At 39.3% G+C, this 23,798-nt stretch overlaps 1 protein-coding gene across 1 annotated transcript in view; it reads right to left on the minus strand.

The window, feature by feature from the left end:
- Nucleotides 1–23,798, minus strand: part of LOC119859252 (gamma-aminobutyric acid receptor subunit pi-like) — a 68,323-nt gene that overhangs the window by 12,001 nt on the left and 32,524 nt on the right. Inside the window, exons 4-7 of the mRNA XM_038411119.2 lie at nt 13,256–13,323; nt 10,138–10,355; nt 7,685–7,767; nt 5,881–6,018 (exon numbers count right to left, since the gene is read on the minus strand). Of these exons, the coding sequence (XP_038267047.1) occupies nt 5,881–6,018; nt 7,685–7,767; nt 10,138–10,355; nt 13,256–13,323 (507 nt within the window). The remainder of the gene's footprint in view (nt 1–5,880; nt 6,019–7,684; nt 7,768–10,137; nt 10,356–13,255; nt 13,324–23,798) is intronic.

Genomic DNA, 23,798 nt, shown 5'->3' on the forward strand with positions numbered 1-23,798 from the left:
TTTGCATGTTGTCCCTAACTTGAGTTCTTTCCATACCCACAAACCTGTAACTTGAGAGTTGTGGTACTTTAAACTTGAATTGTCTGGCCTGAGGGGGCAGAAGGTAAAGCTTGAGGTAGCACAATTTGTCAGCTGATAGCAATCACTCTGTGCAAATCAATTGTTATTTTGCAGTGACTCTCGCTCAAGCCAGGCTAACTCAAGAGGAATAATTCAAGTATGAATCACTCAAGCTAACTCTGTAGTGAAAACATAGCCTTAGACTTCCTTACACTTAGTTAGATACCCTTGCATATACTTACGTTCATAATATTGTTACATGAAAATAAACAGGTGTAACATACACAGTGAAGAGCAGAAGGTGTAAGTAAAAATGGTTCTCATTCAACATAGCTTATGCCTTTTCTGGCTCAGTGGCATATCAGCTATACCAATATAGACTCCCCTATGCAATGATAAAGCAGGTGTAAAGTCTAAGGAAGTCTGAGTGTAAGGAGATCTGGCTTACCCATTTTATAATTTGTCTCTGAATTTGGCTTTTGGAGTCCAAAACCAAATGCTAGTCTCCAACATTGATTCTGATTCTTCAAACAGACATCACTATCATAACCATGGTTTTATCAATATGGAATGTCACTGTACCACATGAGAAATATACCCAAGATTAAATAAACAGGTTTCCTTCTCAAGCTATAACATTTATCTTTGGCAGTTAATAATCATCCTGTATATCCAATTGTATAATAAAGTTCTGGTCTATAACTGACTGAAATCCTTACTGTGCGTACTTCTGGCTGATGAGAACGTGCCACATAGAACAACTTCTCCCACATCTCTGCCCCCAACAATCAGAGGCAGTGGGAGGGGCTTGGAGGGGGAACCATGCTACAGGGATGCTGCTTTTAGCTTTCTGTGTTCCCTTTCTCATTTCTGCTCAGTGTAAGTGGAGGGGAGAATCTGGCCAATGGCTATTTCCTGTATTCTTTCTGGTGAAATTTACTCTAGATAAAGTGCTACACAGAGCTCTTTATATAAGATGCACTTTTGTTATCACATGCAATTCCACAAAGAAGTGTGCATTCAGGCACAAAGAACACAATCTGCTCTCCCCCATGAAATATGTATACTAACCCCTTGGGTGCCAGTTGAGATGTATGGTGTACATCCTGCACAAAGGCATTAATACAGCTTTAGCCATGTATCCCTTGCTTCTCCTCTTGTGCCTTACAAGGTGTTGCTTTTTGCATAAATAAGGGCACAATGAGAAGAGTTAAATAAAATTTGAAAGGGTGCCTCAAACATAGCTGATTACAAAAAATTGCAGTATGTGACCAAAATGGGCTATTACTGTTTAGGATGAAAATCACCCTTCTTGAATAAATGAAATTGGGGAAGGAGTAGTTTCTCCATTCCTCTTCCTGGCAACTGGGTTGTGGGACTGCAGTGCAGCTCCTCTATGGCTGTTCCACCTATTGTCCAGAATAGCAGTAAGTACTGCTCTGTACTTCCTATGCAGAGTTTCTGGTCCTTTTGATGTGCATAATGCATGGATCTGCTCTCAAACCTCTCATTTAACAGTGTATGTGAGTTTGCTGTACTTTCCCCCTGCAAGGCATGTAATAAGTCCAGAGACTTCCCTCCACCTATGCCATTCACTACCACTCTGTCCATGGTTCCAAAAGTTTTGCATTGCCTCTCTGCCTCAAGTAGAATCAATGACGATTTTCATTCCAAACCAAAGAACATAATTGTAGAGAAATACAGCTCCTGTTTATCTAGACATTGTTACTTTTGAATTCTGTTTTAAGAGGAATACTGAATACACTGAATACAATACCTACATTTTCAAACATGTCCATTCACTTTGGATGTCTGCCCAGCCTGAGACATGCAGGGCCTGCTTTTCAAAGATGTTCAGCATCTATATTTCCTATTCAAGCCCATTGGAATTGTAGGTGGTCAGCCCATCTGTAAAGTTAGGCTCTACGTGTCTCAGGCCAAGCACTCAATGTTGAAGCCACCCTAAGTTAATGGACAATGGAGGCCTTTGACTTTTCCCCCCACATCATTACACATGTAGTTTGGCTAAGCTGAGGTATGGTTGTAACATGCTTTCACATTTAGTTTAACTGTGCTGTTGTTGAGATCTGCATGGACCTTCTACAAAGTTATTTCTTTAGTAGCCAGTCTACTGGATCATAAGAAGCCGTATGGTGTGGAAACACTAAGGTCCATGTTAAAAGAGCCTGGCTCTCCCCATGTTGACTTCCTCTTCCTGGGCAACCCCAGACACCTATACTGCCAGCTGAAAGACATCATCCTCTTCACAGCAGTGGGGTGGGCTTGTATCACCAATAGTGCAACAAGAGCATCCACTCTCTCAGTGGCAAGTCAAAGTGAGAACAGCCACAGAGCAATGGGAGAGAGCACACATCTAGTTCACTCAGTGGAGAGACCTAATAACTGTTGCTTCCCCTAGTAGCAGCCGTGTTAGTCTGTATTCGCAAAAAGAAAAGGAGTACTTGTGGCACCTTAGAGACTAACAAATTTATTTGAGCATAAGCTTTGTGAGCTACAGCTCACTTCATCAGATGAAATGCATCCGATGAAGTGAGCTGTAGCTCACGAAAGCTTATGCTCAAATAAATTTGTTAGTCTCTAAGGTGCCACAAGTACTCCTTTTCTTGTTGCTTCCCCTGTGTCACTAATACCTCAGCTTTGCCTTCTGCCCTGTTCATATGTGGGGCATTTGATGTTAGGATAGCAGGACCAAGTACAGAGTCCTGGGCTGATTCTGTAGGTGCAACCCGCTGTAGTCCGTAACTGATGTAGATCTGTGTGGATATTTTATTAAACATGTGCTTGTGCGTCCTAACCCTCAACATCCCCATCCCCACCCAAGCCAGCTAATGATAGCTGAACATGGTACTTGTGTGAAATTTCAGATGTACCAATATTAACATTTTAAAGCAGAATTGGATTTCTTCCCCAGTTTCAACTATCTCTACTATAGTTTTAAACAATTTTACATCTGGTTTAGTCTACTTTTCTTTGCATAACAGAATTTCATTCCTTGTGTTTTCTAGATGAGGAGGAACAGCTGGTATATGGGTACAGTAGGTATCAAATTAGCATTCTCTTCCATGACCTTGTTTGTTGTTCTGTGAATGTAAGAGATGTCTCTAATCAATTAAAAGAATCTAAATTAGAATAATAAAACCAAATTATGTCAAAAAGGCTAGAAATATAAATCCACCCTTCGGGCCTGATCTGGCAAACATTTACACCCATGCTTAACTTTACTCACATGACGATGGTCACAGAACTCAATGAGCCTTCAAGGTAAGCACGTGCATGTTTGCAGATTTTAAGAAGTATTGACCAAAAATCTAGCAAGTGACTGTAGCTCAGAATATTCCTATTTCCAAAATTAAACTTCTCTCCACTCCAACAAAACCAAAAAGTAAACTCCAATGCTATTAACATCCTCTTTGACTTGTTTATGTAATTTGCTTTTGTTGCTTGATATACAAATTGTTTTCCAACACTTCATATTTTGCTGCCCTTTTTCTTTCTCTCGGGGAAAACTTTTCTTGTGACAGGCTTATAGGTTTATCTCCTCCTTAACTGCACAGTTCTAATCTTGGTTTTGCCAATGACTGTCTCAGCTTATCATTGGATGATTTAGTTGGGGATTGGTCCTGCTTTAAGCAGAGGGTTAGACTAGATGACCTCCTGAGGTCCCTTCCAACCCTGATATTCTATGATTTGTAAGAAGAATTATACACAGCTTTTTGCCTACTCTCATAGAAGTCTTTATGGCACAATTAATATTTATAAGATACTTTCAAATATATGTTTGTAATTAGCTATATAAGTATTAATTTTGGTTTCTGTGTGCTCTTTTATTAATACTGTGTATATGCATCTACAATATTTTTTGCCTCTAATTTTTTAAATAGAGAATAGAGTATATATTGCAATGCTTCCATGAAACATGGTAGGGAAATTGAACAGCCTCTGTATATAACACCATATTCATAAAGGTTTAAAAGAGAATTCAGTGGGTTATGGTATTATTTCATAAGCTTTGCTGTTAGAAATATACTGCATAGCACTTCATAATGCTGTGTTCTTAAACAGAAAAATCCCAAGTACAATTAGGTATGGGAAATTCTAATAAATTTAAGATATATTTGTTAAAGTAAAGAAACAAATTTGCAAAGTCAAAGTCTGTTTTAAATGTTCTACAGCTAGCACTGAAACCAGGGGGAGAGGGTCCACAAGAGATACTAATTGAAAAGAACACGGTCCATGTGACTGTGCCTCACTTAAGTGGGAAACTGCCCTTATTCCATTTGAGGAAAAACAATGCAATCCATCTTGCTCTTCTGATACAGTTTGGACCCTCCCAACATGCGATAGGGGAAGGTGGTAAGAATTAAACAGATTTTTTTTTGAATGGTGAGCAGGTCCTGCTTCTTTTCTGGACTGAACAGCACTAAAGGATTATTCTCCTTTGACTGAGCCTGCTGCAGTTTATCTAGGGGCTGTGGAAGGGAGGAAGGGAAACAGATGCCAGTTATATAAGTAGCAAGACTCTTTGTGATCATGAAGCCTGCTATTCTGTGTTTCATCTGTATTTTTATATCCATTTGGAAGACTTTGATCCTTTAACCTGAGTTAATATTTCAGGTTAGATCATAATGTTTCCTTCTATGCTGTGTTATTCAAGAATAAAATCCCAACAATGCAATAGAGGAAAGAAGTTGCAATCTGTGTGCAACTGAGGGTCAGGAAAGCATGCTCCAGAGTCCCGAATTACAATGTAAATGGGTGCATTAGGAGTCCTTACATAAAGAAAATCCTTATGGTTGGCATGGTAGGTTGTGCATAAGACAAAAAGTATTTAATATGTATCATAAAACAGGGACAAAGAAGAGTCAATAAATAACTCAAGGAGGATAAAGCATGTCTGATAGCTCTTCTTCCCTTTGAAAGATCCTTTAGCATCTCCAGAATAGCCACCATAACTTATACAGTCAGAAAGTCAAATCTCACAGCTAAAGAAATATTTTCCACCACTTTGGTCTATGATGAATCAAAGTTGCAGAAGTCCTATGGAACTTCTAATATGATTATTTATAGTACCCTAGATATCTTAGTAGGGTAACTCGCAGTTTTGTTTATTCAAGGTTCTGCTTATCAAGGTTTGACTGAAATTGCCAAAACCAAATAGCTGTGGTTTAACTTACAAGCCCTCTGCATTTCTTGTAAGTTGTACAAGTCTTTAACACTGTGGGATAAATATTGGTTTATGTTTTCAGAAGTGACTAGTGATTTTCCCTTGCCCAATTAAAGAAACCTGAAAGATACCTGATTTTCAGTGGTCAGGTTATTTAAGGTGTCTTAAGTTGAGCACTCAAAATCACTAGTTACTTTTGAAAATTTAGATGCATATCTTTTAGAATTCCCTGTCATGTGAATGTTTCACTTTACAACCTCATTGTTACATTAAACATTTTTCCTCCTTCTCTCTCTTCTCCATGTATGGCATACAACATAAGCTTCAGCTAAGAGCTGCATTAACAGAACTTTGCCTGAAATCAGCTTCTTCAAATTGTATGCGACTTTCCGAGATGTTACCATAGAAGTCCAATAACTGTAAACGTTTGAACAGTCGAGTGCATTTTCTAAGAGGCTACAAATTCCCTAAAGAATATCATACAAGCCATATAGCTTACATGAATGAAATTGGATGAGATTTTTCATTTTTGCAAATACTAAAAGAAAGGCAAATTGTTTAGTTCCTTCACACCGTTCTACTTTCATCCCCATATTCTGAACTTCAAGAGGAAAGTTCTCAAAGGGAGTTCCTACCTGTTTCATAGACTGCTTCAGATACTGAAGTAAAATGATCTTCTACTGTATATTGTGCCAATTGGAGTGTCTCCAAGCCTCGAACTGAATCATTTCCTCTGGTCCAGTAGAACTGGACATCATTGATATTATAGCCCCCTGTAGTTATAGACAAACCGACAAGTGAATGTTTTTGTTAAATATAATAAATAGTTTGTGCAGAACATGTTTATCTATGATCCTTTGCCATTTGTAAAAAAAGTAAAATTGGATTATAAATAATGCAATTTTATGACAAAATTTGACAATTTAATCTGAGTGCATAGTCTCAAAAGAAATACTATAGGTGGTGTAGAAAAATAAAAGCTGGTATAAACTGATAAATGAAAGGATGAGTTGTATAAGACTTTTAAAGGCAAAGCCCATCAAGTCCAACAGGAAGAGGGAAAATTGCTGGAGCTTGGAAATGTAGAGTTTATAAACAACATATGCTATAAAACTGAGACTTCTTTACAGGCATACCGGTTGTGCATGCTCTAGGGAAGACTTCTCTTAACTGGCATAGATGATTGGCACCCAAGGTGGGAGAAGTATCATATAACAGGCGGCAATTGTGCTGTGTATACATTAATCAATATATGGCTTATACGTCAATAAAAGACCTTTGAAAGGTATTTTACATTAAATTAGAGGGTGTCCACTTTATACATGAATATATATGGTCCAGCTGAGAACATATTGATGTACACCTAGGTATTAAAAGCAAGCATTTGAATATCTATTTTTGCTTACATAGATCAATCTTTTTTTTTTGACAGACACTGATTCTCATTATTGCTCATTCTACAGCCCTGTGGAATAACTCAATTCCAGTTGACTGCAAAGTGACATTCACACTGATGTCCAAAATAGTTTTGAGTCACTGCTAAAATGCAGATGTTCATAATTCCAGGTTTCATCTAACTTTATGAACTGGCAGTGGATAAAAACAATTCTTGAAGCCTGAGAAAGGTATGAGCAAGCACACTACAGAAAGGAGACTTTTATTTTCTTTAATAGTCTCCATTTTTTGGAAAGGCAAATAGTTCTATTTGAGCAATTCACTGATTTAGAGCATATTTTGGTATCAAAACATACTCAAAATATCAATCTTATCCATTACCATTTATGAAAAACTTTGGGGGGGCCTTCATGAGTATCAGGAAAATTAAATTTTTCATAGAAATATTACATTGTTTCCCCACTCTAACGTTATTCTTTGCTCAGCTCTACTAAAAAGATCATCTGCTTGCAGAACTAAGTCTATGGAGTTCTGCATGTGGTGAAATGGAGGATCAGCTCATTGTCTTTTATGTTTCTCTTTATTCTTTGACCTTGTCTACACTGAAAAGGTAATTCAATCTAAATTATGCTAGTTAGGTTACATAAATTATGTAACTTAAGTCGACGTAGCTTAGCTCTATTTACAGCGGTGTCCACACCATGCTTTATCGATGGGAGACACTCTCTCATCGATTTATCACATTTTCACCAGACCTGCTAAATCGACGCCACTGCATTGATCACAGCAGCGCTGATTTAGCCAATAGTGATGACAAGCCCTTAGTGTTTCAGTGTTCTGGGGCTGGACTTTCAAATTATCCTAAACTTGAGAGGTACCCAAATCCCGTTGAAATTCAGTAGCAGTTGGTCACCCAATTCTCACTAGTCCTTCTTCGTAAATCCCAGCCCTCTTTCATAATGCTATACATTATCTAGCAGCCCTTAAAATAGATCACAAATATTGTCCTAACTATATAAAAGTAGCAGTAATAAAGTCTCTTACAGCTTTCCAGTTGCAAGGTACATGTCTGTTTGTCCATAGGGTATTTGGTCAAATCCATACTACATGCAACAGTTGTAGTTATCCTTTAAAAACCAAAAGCCAGATGGTTATTAACTATACATAATATTGTATGTACCATAATTAGAAATGGGTTGTCCTACTTTCTTCAACTGATATTTGTGGGCTATACATATGCCTAGGAGAAGGTAACTGATGCTTTATGTAAACAAGGAACAATTGAGTTTAGGTTCAATAAAATATCTCGCACTTGTTATGTAAACCTCGGCTTTGTAAGTATCTATAGTAAAATACCAACAACTAAAAGTAATGGGCCATATCCTGTGATCATTTGTAATGTGCAATGATTGGAGTTGCCCAAGGTCTAATTGCTGAATTTAGTCTCTGCACCTAAGCAAGCTGATCTACTTAGAAATCAGTTAGTTAATATGTTAATTGCATTGGCTTTTATTTTCATAGAATCAGAGTTAGAGGCCAGAAGTGACCATCAGATCGTATAGGCTGATCTCCTGTATAACACAGGTCACCAACCCCACCAAGCCACCCATGAACTAATTCCATAAACTGAAATTAGACCAAAGTACTAGAATCCACAGGAGACTACGCTATTGTGCACCACTGGCAGAGAACAGGAGGGACCAAGGTGCACCAAAGCCCAAGGCCCCTGCAATGTCAAAGAATTTATATTGATATTAATATCTACAAGTGGCGGGTACCAGTGACTGCCCTGCACCTGTATGCTGAGGAGGGGAGTGATATTTGGCTGACTGGTCAAATGAAGGGAACAGTCCTTTATGGTCGTGGGGGAAGAGATGAAAACTGTTGCAAAAAGGTCAGCGTGGTTGCTGACTCATCCCCTGGGAATGCAGGGTTTAAAAGGGATATCTCTGTGCCCAAAGCCTCCCTTTTACATGGAGCAGGCCAGTTGGCAACCAAGGTCCAGTGATGGGGTGAACCTATGTTGGCATGGAAGAAGAAGCATGTTATTGGACCAGCTGATGCCACTGCTGTGTGCCATCGAGGCCAGTCAGCAGTCACCACCATGATGTGGCACACCTTGGAAAATACTATTTGGGAATGTGTAAAGGGGTTCAATTATAGCCCCGAACAAGAAGGGACTTGATGCACCTCTGTGTTGTCAGACATGCATTAACACAGGGTTTGTCTGGGAGCCGTGGAATGCCACCCGGGTGGACAAGGCATGACAGATGCTAATGCGGGGGATGGCCAAATCCCTTGGGATCATAAAAGATTCAGCAATTTGGGCATAGTGGGGCACCAAATTATTCAGGGAGGATAGGGTTCCTCTTTAAAGCTTTAGAGCCCATTTGTTTTGACTGATATAAAAGAGAACAGTGAGACATGTCTGGAAATCCGACTGGGTGTGCGGGGGAGGCAGGCAAGCTAATTGCTGGCACCTCCTTGTGGCAGATACTCCATAGGGAAGGTATACAGTGACTAAAAAAGAACTTAAAAAGAGGTGTTCACTAAAGAAATGAATGGGGGGTCATTGGGGACTCCTATGATTGGTAAGGCAGAGAGTCAATTCCCCATTCTAGCCCACCTTAACACTCCTATGCGGGGCAGGAGGGTAGATGGTAAGGTCCCAGGCAATGGATTTGCTGGAAGGACTTGGATGGAAAAAGAGTGGGAGCTGGTGGAAGCCCCCATGGGTATGGTCAGGTCCCAGCAATGGATTTCCTGGGGGAACATAAGAATGGCCATACTGGATTAGACCAAAGGTCCATCTAACCCAGTATCCTGTCTTCAGACAGTGGCCAATGCACCAGAGGAAATGAACAGAACAGGTAATCATCAAGTGATCCATCCCCTGTTGCCCATTCCCAGCTTCTGGCAAACAGAGGCTAGGCACACCATTGCTGCCCACCCTGGCTAACAGCCATTGATGGACTTGCCTCCATAAATTTATCTACTTCTTTTTAGAACCCTGTTATAGTCTTGGCCTTCACAACATCCTCTGGCAAGGAGTTCCACAGATTGACTGTGCGTTGTGTGAAAAAAATACTTCCTTTTGTTTGTTTTAAACCTGCTGCCTATTAATTTCATTTGGTGACCCCTAATGACTCCTGACCTGGATGGAAAAAGAGGGGGAGCTGGTAAAAGCCCTCTGGGTAATTACATAGAATAAACACGTTACCTGCACTGCATACTTTTATCTGCCAGGTAGTACCAGACATCTAATAATAAAGTTGCAGCCTGATTAAACCCATGTCAGATATCTCCTGTCCTTCTTTCAGTATAGCCAGACAATACCTGCATTTATATAGAACTATAAAAATATATATATATAGTAGATGTCTACAAACAGAAAAATTTCTAAACTGGGACCAGATTAAGAGCAAATCATGCTAATCTGAATTATTTAAAATGTAAATAGAACTTATGTGTAAATATGGCTTATAAAGTATACATACCGTATGGCATAAAGGACTGTTCCATTGGCATATATTCTTATTAGACGATTTTCAACAGTGATATCATGAAGGAAAGATTTCTTTGAGTCTACTATGAAGGTGTCTGGTATCCAAAGCATTTCTACAAGACGACCATCTAAACTTAAACTCTTATTACCCTCAAAACAAAGTCGTTCATCAGTCCATCGTTGTCTAAGAAATATGGTAGCTGTGTAATCCTGAAAGAAGATACACAAGATGTCACAATGAACAAACCATTATTCTTCTGTTTTTCACAAGTAATTAGACAGAAATTTTGTCCCTTTTCTCCTTTCCTAAATGCATGGAAACAGAGCTATGGGTCACTCAAAACAGACTGTGATTCTGCAATTCTAATTCTTAATTATTGGAATTAAAGTAAGCAGTTGTACTAGCTTGCTTGTTGTTAAATTCTCCAGCATTTGAGAATTCTTGTCATTTGGTGCAAGGCTGACATCATGAATAAGTATTGTCTCTAATGGATTTAGTCTCTTATGACTGACAGACTCTTATAGCAAACATTGTGGGCCAAACTCTCTGCTGACATAGCTGCCTTTGTAATCTATGGTCTTCAGGGTAATTTATGTAAATATTACAAACATCTGTTTGCAGGGCCGGATTAATGTTTTGTGGGCCCGGCTCCAAACTTATTTGTGGGCCCCCATGGAGGCAATGGAGCATGGTGAGGGGAGGTCAGTCCCCAGAGCGAGGGGTCAGCCAGAGTCAATGGGGCATGGCATGGCAGGGGCGGCCCGCTTGTCCAGCCCAGTGCAAGCGCACTATTTACAAACCAGCAGTTGCCAGATGCACACTGGCCCGCCTGGCCCTGTACTGCCAGCATGCCCCTTCCCCTCGGGGGGCAGGCCCATGCTGTGCCACACAGCTTCTTTGCCCAACATGAACACCCCCACCCCAACTCTCTATGGCAAGAGCCCCCCCCTGGACCTACTATGTCCAGTGTCCCCAGGCCTCCTCCACAAATGCACAGCACCCTGCACAACATCACCCCTGCCCAGTGCCCCCCCTACCCACAGCCCCACCACAAGTGCCCAGGACCCTCCACAGAACCCCAACTCCCTAGTGTCCCTGCCCCCTCACAGCCCAGCACCCCACCCCAGACTCCCAGAGACCCACTCCCCCATGCCCTGCCTCCCGGCCGCACTCACCAGCTCTGCTGGGAGGCAACTGTGTCTGCCAGGCTGAACTGGCAGTGCAGCCAGGGCTGGTCCTGGGGCAGGGAATTGCTCCGGCCCCTCAGGAGTGGCCAGTCCCGGCCTGGCCCAGCCGGGCTCCCTCAGGACCCACTTGCCTGGAGGGGCCCAGCAAAGCCCCCACTCAGGCTTCTGCACTGGTCCCAGGCAGCTCAGCTCCGGGGAGACAGGTGGGACCCTGCAGGTGGTGGGAAGCAGAGACTGCCCGGAGTCGGAGGTGCACTGGGGTCTGGCCAGGGGGGCAAAGAGGAGCCGACGGGTGAGGCCAGGGGGTGGAGAAGAGCCCTTGGCCAGCCAGTGGGCAGGCCAAAAGGAGCAAGTGATGGGTGAGTGGGAGCCAGCAGGCTGTCAGGGTCTCAGGATGCAGTGCGCGTGGAACAAGCTGGGGCCCCTTCTGATCATGGGCCTGGCTCCATGGCAGCATTGGAGCCATTGTAAACTCGGGACTGCTGTTTGCTCATATAAACTACTAAAAATATTCATTTTAACATAAGGAAAGAATTGTGTACATTCAAATGTATAAGGGTCAAGGAAGAAAGTCAATACAGATTATAACAAACATACACAAAAACTTTGTCCAGCAACTGTAGTGTTTACTGATGGAAGACTTATTTACTATAGTCTTGTTTGGAGCTTTTAAAATATTGACTCATGACTGGTACTTTTACAATCATTATAGCACAAGGATAAAACTGGGTTAACAGAGGGACATGTTTGTCAAATGGAAAAAGACCTAGTTAGTGGACTAGTTAGAATAAAATTACCATCTTCATGCTTCAAGATATGGACCTCTGCTATGGCAGTTTCTATGAGTTTAGGGTTTAACACATTAGCATGCCAAGGAGATACAGATAGTACTGTAATTGGAAATCAAAGGAACTCAAGCAATCGATAGCACAACTTACACCTTCAGAATGACCAGGGTAACTTAATAATGCCAAAGACATCAAGACCTTGCATTTCATCAAGGGCTCAGCTCGCCTTTAGCCCTGATTCAAATATGTCATTTTACTTTGTATATCAGTCATGCTGGTCATTAGCCACTTTTAAAAACCAATGCTTTTGTGAATGCTTTTACCATTATATTACATTATCTTTGCATTGTTTCTAACTCTTTTGAAATACTGATACATGTAAGGAAGTGTGTACTAATACAAAAAGGATTTTGATATTTATTTTCTGTAGACAGATTCAAATCTTGAATGGTCAAGTGATAATACACAGCAGTAAAAAGTTAATTAAAAAGGTATATGTAATTTTAATTCTGATTGTGAAAAAATTAGTAAGTTCCTAACTTTGGGCCCAGACTAACTCCTTTTGAAGTTAGAAAGTTTTGCCATTTACTTCAATGGGAGCAGGATTAGACCTTTTATTAATAGATAAAGTAAAAAGGTATACTCTACTTGTCTTTATTTTTTTCAACGTTTGTAGGTTTTTTTATAATGAAATACAGCTAGAATGAATGGTTGTTTGAAACACATGGTAAGAATAATAGTATGATTTCTGCTATGGTTAAATACAAGGAGATTGGTTTCTAATGGTCATATGTGGCTAGTTTTCTCAAATGCACAGGGACTGTAATGTCTCATTCAGGAGATAACTGCTGTTATGTCTGTCATCCATTGGAATGGCAGAATATTGTGTAAAGTACACATCTAACTGATGATGATCTATGGGAGACATGATTTGCACTTGTACTTACAGAAGGCACAATCTTATCATAAGGTAACTACTGCATGTCCTTTAAATATAAGGCTCCATTTCTTAATATCCAAGGCATGAAGTCGGTTGAACAAGAAGGAAAGCCATCTGAAAAGTACACTACTGGGGTCTATAAAACAACAGGCATTAACTTAGATAAGATAAAAAATATTACAAAGCTACTATACCATGTTTATTTCTGATATTGTATCAATGCTTGCTATATCCATACTCATTCCTACTGAGACAGGACCATCTGAAAAAAATTGAAAATCAGAACATTGTTTAAATTAATTGTATTTAAATATTCAGTTTTCATCATTTACAATAGACTACAAAATTATAGTAACTTCCATTTTAATTGAAGTTGATGTTTAGCAAGGCAGCTATTTTCAATGAAAATAAATTAAACCAACAGTACAATATCAATATTGTAATTATTTAATGATACAATGATTTAATATATTTAGATTACAATTTTTGTTCTTTAGATATTTATTTCCAAAGCTTTATAAAATGTTAGGCTTTTTTAATTGTAATGAAAGCTGTAGGGAATACATGATGCAATAAGGTGCTGAGGGTACTGTTCCCACTGTATATCACACCCTTTTGCTTCCAGATGCACAGCCATGGAAAGAATTCTTCCTGTTACAGAAACCGGTTCCTCAGATTTCAGTCAGCTATGGAGTTGCTTCTTGGTCTGTCACATGATTAATCTACAGATGGCTATATGAGCTACCTTATACAGTGTCTATTTAGGAGATTACTGTCTATTCAGTGTCACTGTATCTTGACATCACTAATTGCTTTTTGATCATTAGCAATGAATCATTTGTGTAGTTGTGAATAATTATGGTAGAAAGTGAGTTGGTCATTCCATTCTTCCCCTAAAAATACTACAGCTTTAGTGAGAACCTACACATCAAGAACCCTTATATAACAATGTGATTAAGCACCTTAGAAATATATTAGTTTAGACAGAAAGAGATACAGTATTGTCATTGTTCCATAGTGATGCTTGTAGGGCTAAGCTTCTGATGCCCCAAAGGAGTCTACATTTACACAGTGTAGAGAGAGGGTGACCAGTTGTGAACTGAAGTATTCAGGATTGTGAAGGGCTCCCATGAGATCATAGTATACAGTTGTCCTGGCTGTATGTGTGCATAATGATTAAAAAAAGAGAGCACCTACTAGGAAACCAACATTGAATATATGCACAAGTTTTTAAAAATAATTATATGTTGAGCATATTTCACCTAGCAATAAGGGAAGGTTTAGATAAAATGTATCTAGTTTACATGACCCTATGCTGCTCCTTCAGCTCTTTGCAGTGCATTAATATCTCGTATACGCTACCAGAGTGACATATAGAGTCCAGAAGCAGTCCCACAGAGTATCACATTTTTTGTGTAGCACTTGAAGTTACAATATATATATAGGTTTCAGAGTAGCAGCCGTGTTAGTCTGTATTCGCAAAAAGAAAAGGAGTACTTGTGGCACCTTAGAGACTAACAAATTTATTAGAGCATAAGCTTTCGTGAGCTACAGCTCACTTCATCGGATGCATTTGGTGGAAAAAACAGAGGAGAGATTTATATACACACACACAGAGAACATGAAACAATGGGTTTATCATACACACTGTAAGGAGAGTGATCACTTAAGATAAGCCATCACCAACAGCAGGGGGGGAAGGAGGAAAACCTTCCTCTGATATTCTTGTTAACTGCTGGAATTAGCCTACCTGCTTGTCACCATGAAAGGTTTTCCTCCTTCCCCCCCCTGCTGTTGGTGATGGCTTATCTTAAGTGATCACTCTCCTTACAGTGTGTATGATAAACCCATTGTTTCATGTTCTCTGTGTGTGTGTATATAAATCTCTCCTCTGTTTTTTCCACCAAATGCATCCGATGAAGTGAGCTGTAGCTCACGAAAGCTTATGCTCTAATAAATTTGTTAGTCTCTAAGGTGCCACAAGTACTCCTTTTCTTTTTGCGAATATATATATAGTGAGCTGTCGTTCACGAAAGCTTATGCTCAAATAAATTTGTTAGTCTCTAAGGTGCCACAAGAACTCCTTTTCTTTTTGCGAATACAGACTAACACGGCTGCTACTCTGAAATATATATATGTTAGTATAACTGTAAAATGTTTTCTTGGAGTAAGATCTGGATGGAATGGCAGGGTTCTATTTTCCAGCATCCTGTACTTTTAAGAGCTGGATCTCTGCTGAAGAGGTTAGAGGAAATGTAGCTCTGTTGAATATGGTATGATCATGGCCAAGTTTGCTGCTCTTGGAAGACACTCCAGCAGTGGTTAGCTTGGGATTCTGTCAAAACTTTTAATACAATGCTCCAGTTTAAAGTAGCACACTGGTCTATCTGTGTAACATTTCTTTTCCCTGTACATTGTACACAATATTTAGGGGTGGAGGCATTGTTCCACTACTCAGACTAAACTTTTGAAGATCCAAGCAAATTTTGGAACTAAATTACTTGATTGAAGAGTTCTCAGATACATCACTGATGTCTTATCTTCCTGGTTTCTACAGGTTTCTACAGTAACTTCCATCATCTTCAGCTCCTAATAAGCCAGGAAGAGGGTAAGTTTTTACTATGTCAAATTTGCCACAAGAATTGTTCAGTTCATGTTTATACCATTTTCCATTCTTTTCTCCTGTAAATTGTCATGAAAATGGATTGCATTATTAACACTGAACAACCCCTGCATGGTCATTTATACAAACCAGAATCTCAAAGTCTAGTTATGGGATCTGGCAACTGAGTTGTCTTTGCTGCTTCTTCAAAACCTGGACTTTCATGAAATTCAATCCCTTTCCATCCAGGATGCAGCAGTGCCTACTGAAATTAGCGTACACTGATGTATCATGTGACAGAGCAATATTGCAGTTACAGTACTGTCAACCTCAAAAGTTCAAAAATCATGAATCAGACCATGCAAATCCTGAGATTTAAAAAAAAAGATTAAATCATGCTTTTTGATCTCTCTTCTCCTTTCTGAATCCCTGCCTGCATCCCAATGTGTGTGTGACAATTTAATAGTGTTGCCAGCTTTCACAAATTTAGAATGAGTATGGTGATTTTGCTCCCTCTCTGCAGCTGGATCTCTCACTCAAGGCCCTAAATGAATTTGGGGCACCGTTGTGTGCTAGGCACTGTACAAACACAAGTCAGTGTCCTGAAGAGCTTACAATGTAATGCAACGCATAGGTGTGGGTTTGTGATGTGGAAGCTGGAACTGAGGTTTACCAAACTTATCATCAAACTTCCATTAGATGGAACATCTAATCCCTGCAGAGGTAAGCAGGATTCAAATGAGTGACCTACAGGTGAAAGGCTTTATAGCTTATTAGCAACACCCTGAGACAGCCAGTCCCAATAAATGCTAATGTTACACATTCGAGAACTAGCCTGATTTTCTGGAACAATTAGTTTATGGATTGTTTGTTTGTTTAGTTGACATAGGCAGAATCTTTGACTTTCTGGGAATGCAGGCACAATCTTCCACACCTGGTTCTAAGGGCTTGTCTTAATTGCAATGTTAGCTCAGTGTATAACTCAAGTATTCCCCCTAACCTCACTCCCTCTACACATCCAAATCTCTAGCTCAAGTTAACTGATTATTTACATTTGAGCTAGTTGGCCCATCAGGGGCATGGGCTGAAATTCAACCAGTGCTGATGCTCAAGCTAGTAATACAGTAGGTTACAGCTACCCTGTGCTGCTAATCCAATCACTCTGCAGTTTAATTGCTTTTCACAGTGTGGTCAAGCTAACTCAACAGAAGTTAATTCAAGTTTATATCATTTGAGCTAACTGCAGTGAGGACAAACAGACTCTGTTAGTCACATCCTGTTCTTAAAGGGCTGAGCCCATAAACCCAACTACAAACACTAAAAATGCAATAGTAAAAACAATATTAGCACAACATCCAAATTCACTCATAAATGCTATGATTTGCAATCTGGAATTACTCCAGGATCCATCCCTACATGGGTTAATAGCTGGGTCTGAATCCACAACCTTGTAGTCTACAGCACAGACCACTTCCTCTTCAATGGTGAAGGACAGGAAATAAAGACCTATCTTTTAACAGCTATTTTGTATATCAAACCCTTATGATACAAAGCACTCCTTCTATCCTGAAAGGCTTATAATATCATAGAAATGTACGGTTGGAAGGGGCCTCAAGAGTTAATTTAGCCCATTCCCCTTGCTGAGGCAGGATTAAGTATATTGAGACCATCCCTGGCACATGTTAATCTAATCAGTTCTTAAAAACCTCCAATCCCCCAAAGTAATGTTTTGTTTTAATAATTTATTATTTTTATATTTAACACAATCATGAACGATACTTTTTAAAAATATAATTTATTCTTATTTAATGATATAATTATGTTTTCCCATCCCTGGTTTCAATCTTGTACCATATTGTGAAAGAACATAAATTTGTTAATGATCAGAGAGTTAGCCGAAACAGTGCAAACACAATCTCTTTGTTACCCTTTGGACAAATGTATACTAACACATCCAGAATAGGATAAGCTATTTTGCACTGTCTGTGTTTGCAGATGCCATAAGTTCACATCATCATGTCAAGTGAAGACTAAGGAGGCCAATTGAAAGAATATCAACTATTCCAGTAAAATATAAAATGAAAATTGGGTGTATGAAGAGGAATTTTGAAGAGCAATAGCCCTAAGATATAAAATAAACAAGTAATTCTTAAAATATATCAGAAGTGAGAAACCTGCAAGAGAATCTGTAGGTCTGTTGGCTACCAGGATGTAAAGGAAGCCATTAAGGCGGGTATGGATATTGCAGAAAAAGCTAACTGATTTTCTTGCCTCAGTGTATACCATAGAGGATATTAATAGGATACTTACCTATGGACCTACTGTTTTCTGGTGATAAAGATGAGGTACTAACAGAGTCTGAGACATAAAAAAAAAGTAATGGAACAAACTGATAAATCAAAAAACAAACAAACCCAAGTTACTAGGACAGGATGGCACACATCCAAGAGTTGTGAAGGGACTTAAGAACGAAAGGGCTGAGCCTCCTGTAAAAATATGCCATTGCTAGTTAAAATTGGCTATTGTTCAAGATGGCAGAAAATGTTGAACCTGTTTTTAAAAAGGAGTTAGGATGATCCTGGAAATTACAGACCAGTAAGATTTACCCTAGTACCAGGTGAATTGGCTAAACAAATTAAAAACAGAATTATAAAACAGCTAGGTGAATAACATGATTGGGACAAACCTGCACAGCTTCTGTAGAAGAGAACTGTGACTCTAAATTATTAAAGTTCTCTGAGAATGTCAACAAAAGAGTCGACTAAGATGAATGGGTTGACATAATTTGGATTTTCAAAAAGATTTTGACAAAGTCCCCCCACAAGAAGCTATCAAAGAAACTGAGTACTCGTGGGGTGATATGGAAAGAACTATTATGAATTGTAAACAAGGAAAAAAACGGGAAAAAAGAGTACACATAAATTGTCCATTTTCAACGTGGTAAAAGGTTAACTGTGGCATGTGTCAAGGTTCCATATTAGAACCAGTGTTTATTATATTTAGTAATGATCTGGGAAAGGGTTAAAAAGTAGAACAGTAAATTTGCAGATGACACAAAATTATTCAGATTAGTCAAGACTCAAAAAATCAGAATTTCAACTGATTTAACAAAAATGAGTGAATGGGCAGAATGATGGCAGATTAAATTCAGTGTTGACAAACACAAAGTGATGCCCACTGGAAGGAATTCCTGTTCAATGTGTAGTGGTATTCTAACACAACAACAACAACAGCAACCAAATTGCTATGGTGAATAAGGAATGGGATAGATGATAATACTGGAAATAATATGATGCTATTATATAAATTAATCCTATAACTTCAGCTGGAATGCTGTGTTAAATTCTGGTCAGTCTTTCTCAAAAAAGGTAGAGCAGAAATAAGGGGGATCAGAGCGGGAAGAGTGAAAGTGAACAGCGGCATGGAAATATTTCCTTATAAAGAAAGATTGAACAGAATAATACCGTTTCATTTAGAAACAAGATGAATAAGAGGGGACATGTTAGAATTATACAAAATAATGAATGGTATAATGACGATAAATTATGCATTCCTTGTTTTTGCATTATGAGAAAGGATACATAGGAATTATTCAATTATATTGACAGCAAATTTCCAACTGATATAAGCAGATATTTTTATAGAAAAAATAACTTATGTGTGGGACTCATTGCCACAAGGTATCATTGAAATTAAGAGCTTTGTAGGAATAAAATAAGGAATGGATATTTATATTGAGGAGAATATTCACAGTTACATATAGAATGTTTTGTGTTTGGGGAGGCAGGTTATAAATCATCAGTCCTTAGAAAATAACTGACAGAGGTTAGACAAAATGTCTACAAGGAAGTTATTCCATAATTATCCACTAAAGAGTTCCTCTAACTTTCTTCTGAAGCATCTTCTACTAGCACTATCAGAGACAGGACACTGGATTAAATGGGATGCCGGACTGATCTGATATGGCAAATTCTTAGGTGCTTTGCAAGCAGCATTAGCAAATATATGTACAACCACAGCTTGTAAATAATTTACATTTACATATATTCTGTTCTTTATTACTGCAAAAGGTATTGCTGGGAATTTATTCATAGCCCCTGGATAAAATGTTGTAAATATAGCAAAGAAATGCCAAAGAGAGTGAGTGTCTTACTGTGGTGATTTGCGCACAAATCTAGTTAACATGCATTGTTATTTTTTAATCTAAACTTTCAATAACTGTTAAAAATTTATCCCTCCGGGCAATTTTTTAAAAGCTCTAATTATGGTCATTGTTTCAGCTGATATATCCAACCATGATGTTGTTATGATGATATAGTGCACACACCATGCTTCAGCAATACAGGCATCTTGTTTGGTGGGACTACATTTACTGCAATGTAATTCTATATTTGCCGACAGGACAGACATTTTAACCTCATCTAATTTTTAGGGCAAAATTCTGTCCTGCTTTGCATAGGTTTGCTTGTTGAAAAAAAAAGATGAGGGCACTTGATGCTTCTCCCTAATCCCCCTGCTTCTAAGGCATATGTACATAACCAGCACAGAATATGAACCTGGTGCTCTCTTGAAAGCTAGGATTGGGGGTGGAGGAGTGTTCTTGGCTAATGGTGTACTCCATGTTCCATGGACATAAAGGAGCAGGCCTCTGGGCCCCCTATCCTCTTCCTGCTATTGTCACTGCATTATGGGGAAATGCACACTGATCCTTGTAAAGCAGCAAGGAGCACTGCAGAGTACATTGTTACACTAAGCAGGCAGGATGGCCAAGGATTCTCTGCTTGTCTCTTAGCACTCCATGCTTCCTCTCTCCGGTCCAACCCCAGGCACGCTACACTAATAAAGCCAGATTTATCAGTAACAGTCATTAACCTTATCTGCATTTGATTTGTCATTTTTTGCATAAAATGCAAGATTCAGAAATATAAATTGAAACTGATTATTATTGTGATTAGCCATTCTTACTTTAAACAGAGGATGAGAATTATGCAATAAAAATAACTGTCCACACGGAAACAATAATTATTGCTCATGTATAAAACTTTTACTAACCAAAGGCAGAGTGAATAAGCACTTTGAAAGCTTCAGGACTGTGTATACTAGAGAAATTAGAACATTTAATTCACAATAGAATTCTCTCTAAAGAGTTTCTAATTGAGGAACATTACATGTTATTGACATCTACATGTAGATAGTGTTGCTCTCTAGCCCAAGAACACTAATTGGATTGTGGTAACAAATGAAGAGAGAGAAACAATTCTGAGGGAGTGGATGCCTTAAGTTTATTTCTACTTTATAATAATGTAAATAAGTTGCATATTTGGATTTTCTTTGGAAAGAGGACAGACAAGAGGAAGTGAAAAGAGGAAATCAGATGATGATGAACTAAACTGAAAAACTCCCCTCACTTAGAATAGATTTATAAAAAACTTTGAGAGTGAGACTATTCCAGCCTACAAATATTTTTAAGAACACATCTTTGTAGGAAGGGGGGATAAAATACTCATCCTAGTTTAGGCTGTGGCTAACTTCAACACAGAGATTTGGAGTCACAACTTTTACCCCGAATTTGAGAGTTTGGGGAACACACAGGCCTGTATCAAGTTGAATTGGAGAGTGGGCATGGGGTTTGGGGCTAATATCTGTCTGGAATACTGGTGACTGGAGGAGTAGAGGGGTGTAAGAGTGTGAATTTAGTGTAAAAGTGTTAAGCATGTTAAATAGGAAACATACAATTATTTTTAAAAAAACACTGCATTACTCAAACAAATTAGCATAATTAGTAGGACTGTCAATTAATTGCAGTTAATTCACACAATTAACTCAAAAAATTAATTACAATTAAAAAATTAATCATGATTAATTGCTGTTTTAATTGCACCATTAAATAATAAAATACCAAATGAAATGTATTAAATATTTTTGGATGTTTTTCTACATTTTCAAATATTTATTTCTATTACAACACAAAATACAAGGCATACACTGCTCACTTTATATTATTTTTATTACAAATATTTGCACTGTAAAAATGATAAAAGATATAGTATTTTTCAGTTCCTCTCATAGAAGTACTATAGTGCAATCTCTTTATCGTGAAAGTGCAATTTACAGATGTAGACTTTTTTTTGTTACATAACTGCATTCAAAAACAAAACAATGTAGAGCAGGGGTGGGCAAACTTTTTGGCCTAAGGGCCACATTGGGGTTCCGAAACTGTATGGAGGGCCGGGTAGGGAAGGCTCTGCCTCCCCAAACAGCCTGGCCCCTGCCCCCTATCTGCCCCACCTACTTCCTGCCCCCTGACTGCCCCCACTCAGAACCCCCAACCCATCCAACCCCTACTGCTCCTTGTCCCCTGACTGCCTCCTCCTGGGACCCCCGCGCCTAACTGCCCCGCCGGGACCCCATCCCCTATCCAACCGCCCCTGCTCCCTGTCTCCTGACAGGCCTCCTGGGACTCCCACACCTATCCAACCACCCCCTGCTCCCTGTTCCCCTGACTGCCCCCCGGAACCCTCTGCCCCTTATCCAACCCCTCCACTCCCCGCCCCCTTACCATGCTGCTCTTAGCACCAGCACTGGCAGCCGCACTGCCTGGCCAGAGCCAGCCACGCTGCCAAGCAGGAGCTCACAGCCCCGCCACCTACAGTGCTGGTGGCATGGCGAGCTGAGGCTGAGGGGGAGTGGGTACAGCAGGGGAGGGGCCGGGGGCTAGCCTCCCCAGCCAGGAGCTCAAGGGCCGGGCAGGATGGTCCCGTGGGCCACAGTTTGCCCACCTCTGCTCTAGAGCCTACAAGTCCACTCAGCCACTCAGTCTTGTTCAGCCATTGTCTACTTCTTATTTACAATGTCACCTGAAAGTGAGAACAGGCGTTTGCATGGCACTTTTGTAACCGGCAAGGTATTTACATACCAGATATGCTAAACAATCGTATGCCTCTTCATGCTTCCATGCTGACAACACTTGTTAAAAAAAATGTATTAATTAAATTTATGACTGAACTCCTGGTGGACAATTGTGTTTCCTGATGTTTTACCCACATTCTGCCATATATTTCATGTTATAGCAGACCTGGATGATGACTCAGCACATGTTCGTTTTAAGAAAACTTTCACTGCAGATTTGACAAAATGAAAAGAAGGTACCAATGCTGGTAAAGATAGCTACAGCACTCGACCCAAGGTTTAAGAATCTGATGTGCCTTCCAAAATCTGAGAGGGACGAAGTGTGGAACATGCTTTCAGAAGTCTTAAAAATGCAACACTCTGATGTGGAAACTACAAAACCCGAACCACCAAAAAAGAAAATCAACCTTCTGCTGGTGGTATCTGACTCAGATGATGAAAATGAACATGCATCAGTCTGCAATGCTTTGGATCATTATCAGCATGGATGCATGTCCTCTGGAATGGTGGTTGAAGCATGAAGGGACATATGAATCTTTAGCATATCTGGCATGTAAATATATTGTGATGCTAGCTATATCAGTGCCATACGAATGCCAGTTTTCACTTTCAGATGACATTGTAAACAAGAAATGGGAAGCATTATCTCCTGCAAAGATAAACAAACTTGTTTGTCTGAGCGATTGGCTGTACGAGAAGTAGGCCTGAGTGGACTTTCTAGGCTCTAAAGTTTTACATTGCTTTATTTCTGAATGCAACTATTTTTGTACATAATTCTACATTTGTAAGTTTGTCATTAATTTTTTTAATCCTGGGATTAATCACAGTTAATTTTTTTAATCGCTTGACAGCCCTAATAATTAGAAAAAAAATCTAGATTCACACAAGACAGTGGTAATTTAAAGTGTTGTAACCATGTTGGTCCCAGGATATCAGAAAGACAATGTGGGTGAAGTAATATCTTTTATTGGACCGACTTCTATTGGTGAGAAAGGCAGGCTTTCGAGCTTACACAGAGCTTTTCTTAAGGTCTGGGAAACATACTAATTTGACTTTTTGGTGTCCAGTTCCTTTAAGAACTACAAAAAAAAAATCATGCAGACAGGTATGAAGGTTAAAACTTTCAAAAGCCCCAGTGTGATTTGGGAGCCTAAGGCCCATTTTCAAAAGCACTTAGCACAGGACTCTCAAAAGTGCCTAAGCAGATTAGATACCTAACTCCTATT

The sequence above is a fragment of the Dermochelys coriacea genome, chromosome 7, assembly GCF_009764565.3.
Source record: "Dermochelys coriacea isolate rDerCor1 chromosome 7, rDerCor1.pri.v4, whole genome shotgun sequence".
In the NCBI taxonomy this organism is placed as follows: Eukaryota; Metazoa; Chordata; order Testudines; family Dermochelyidae; genus Dermochelys; species Dermochelys coriacea.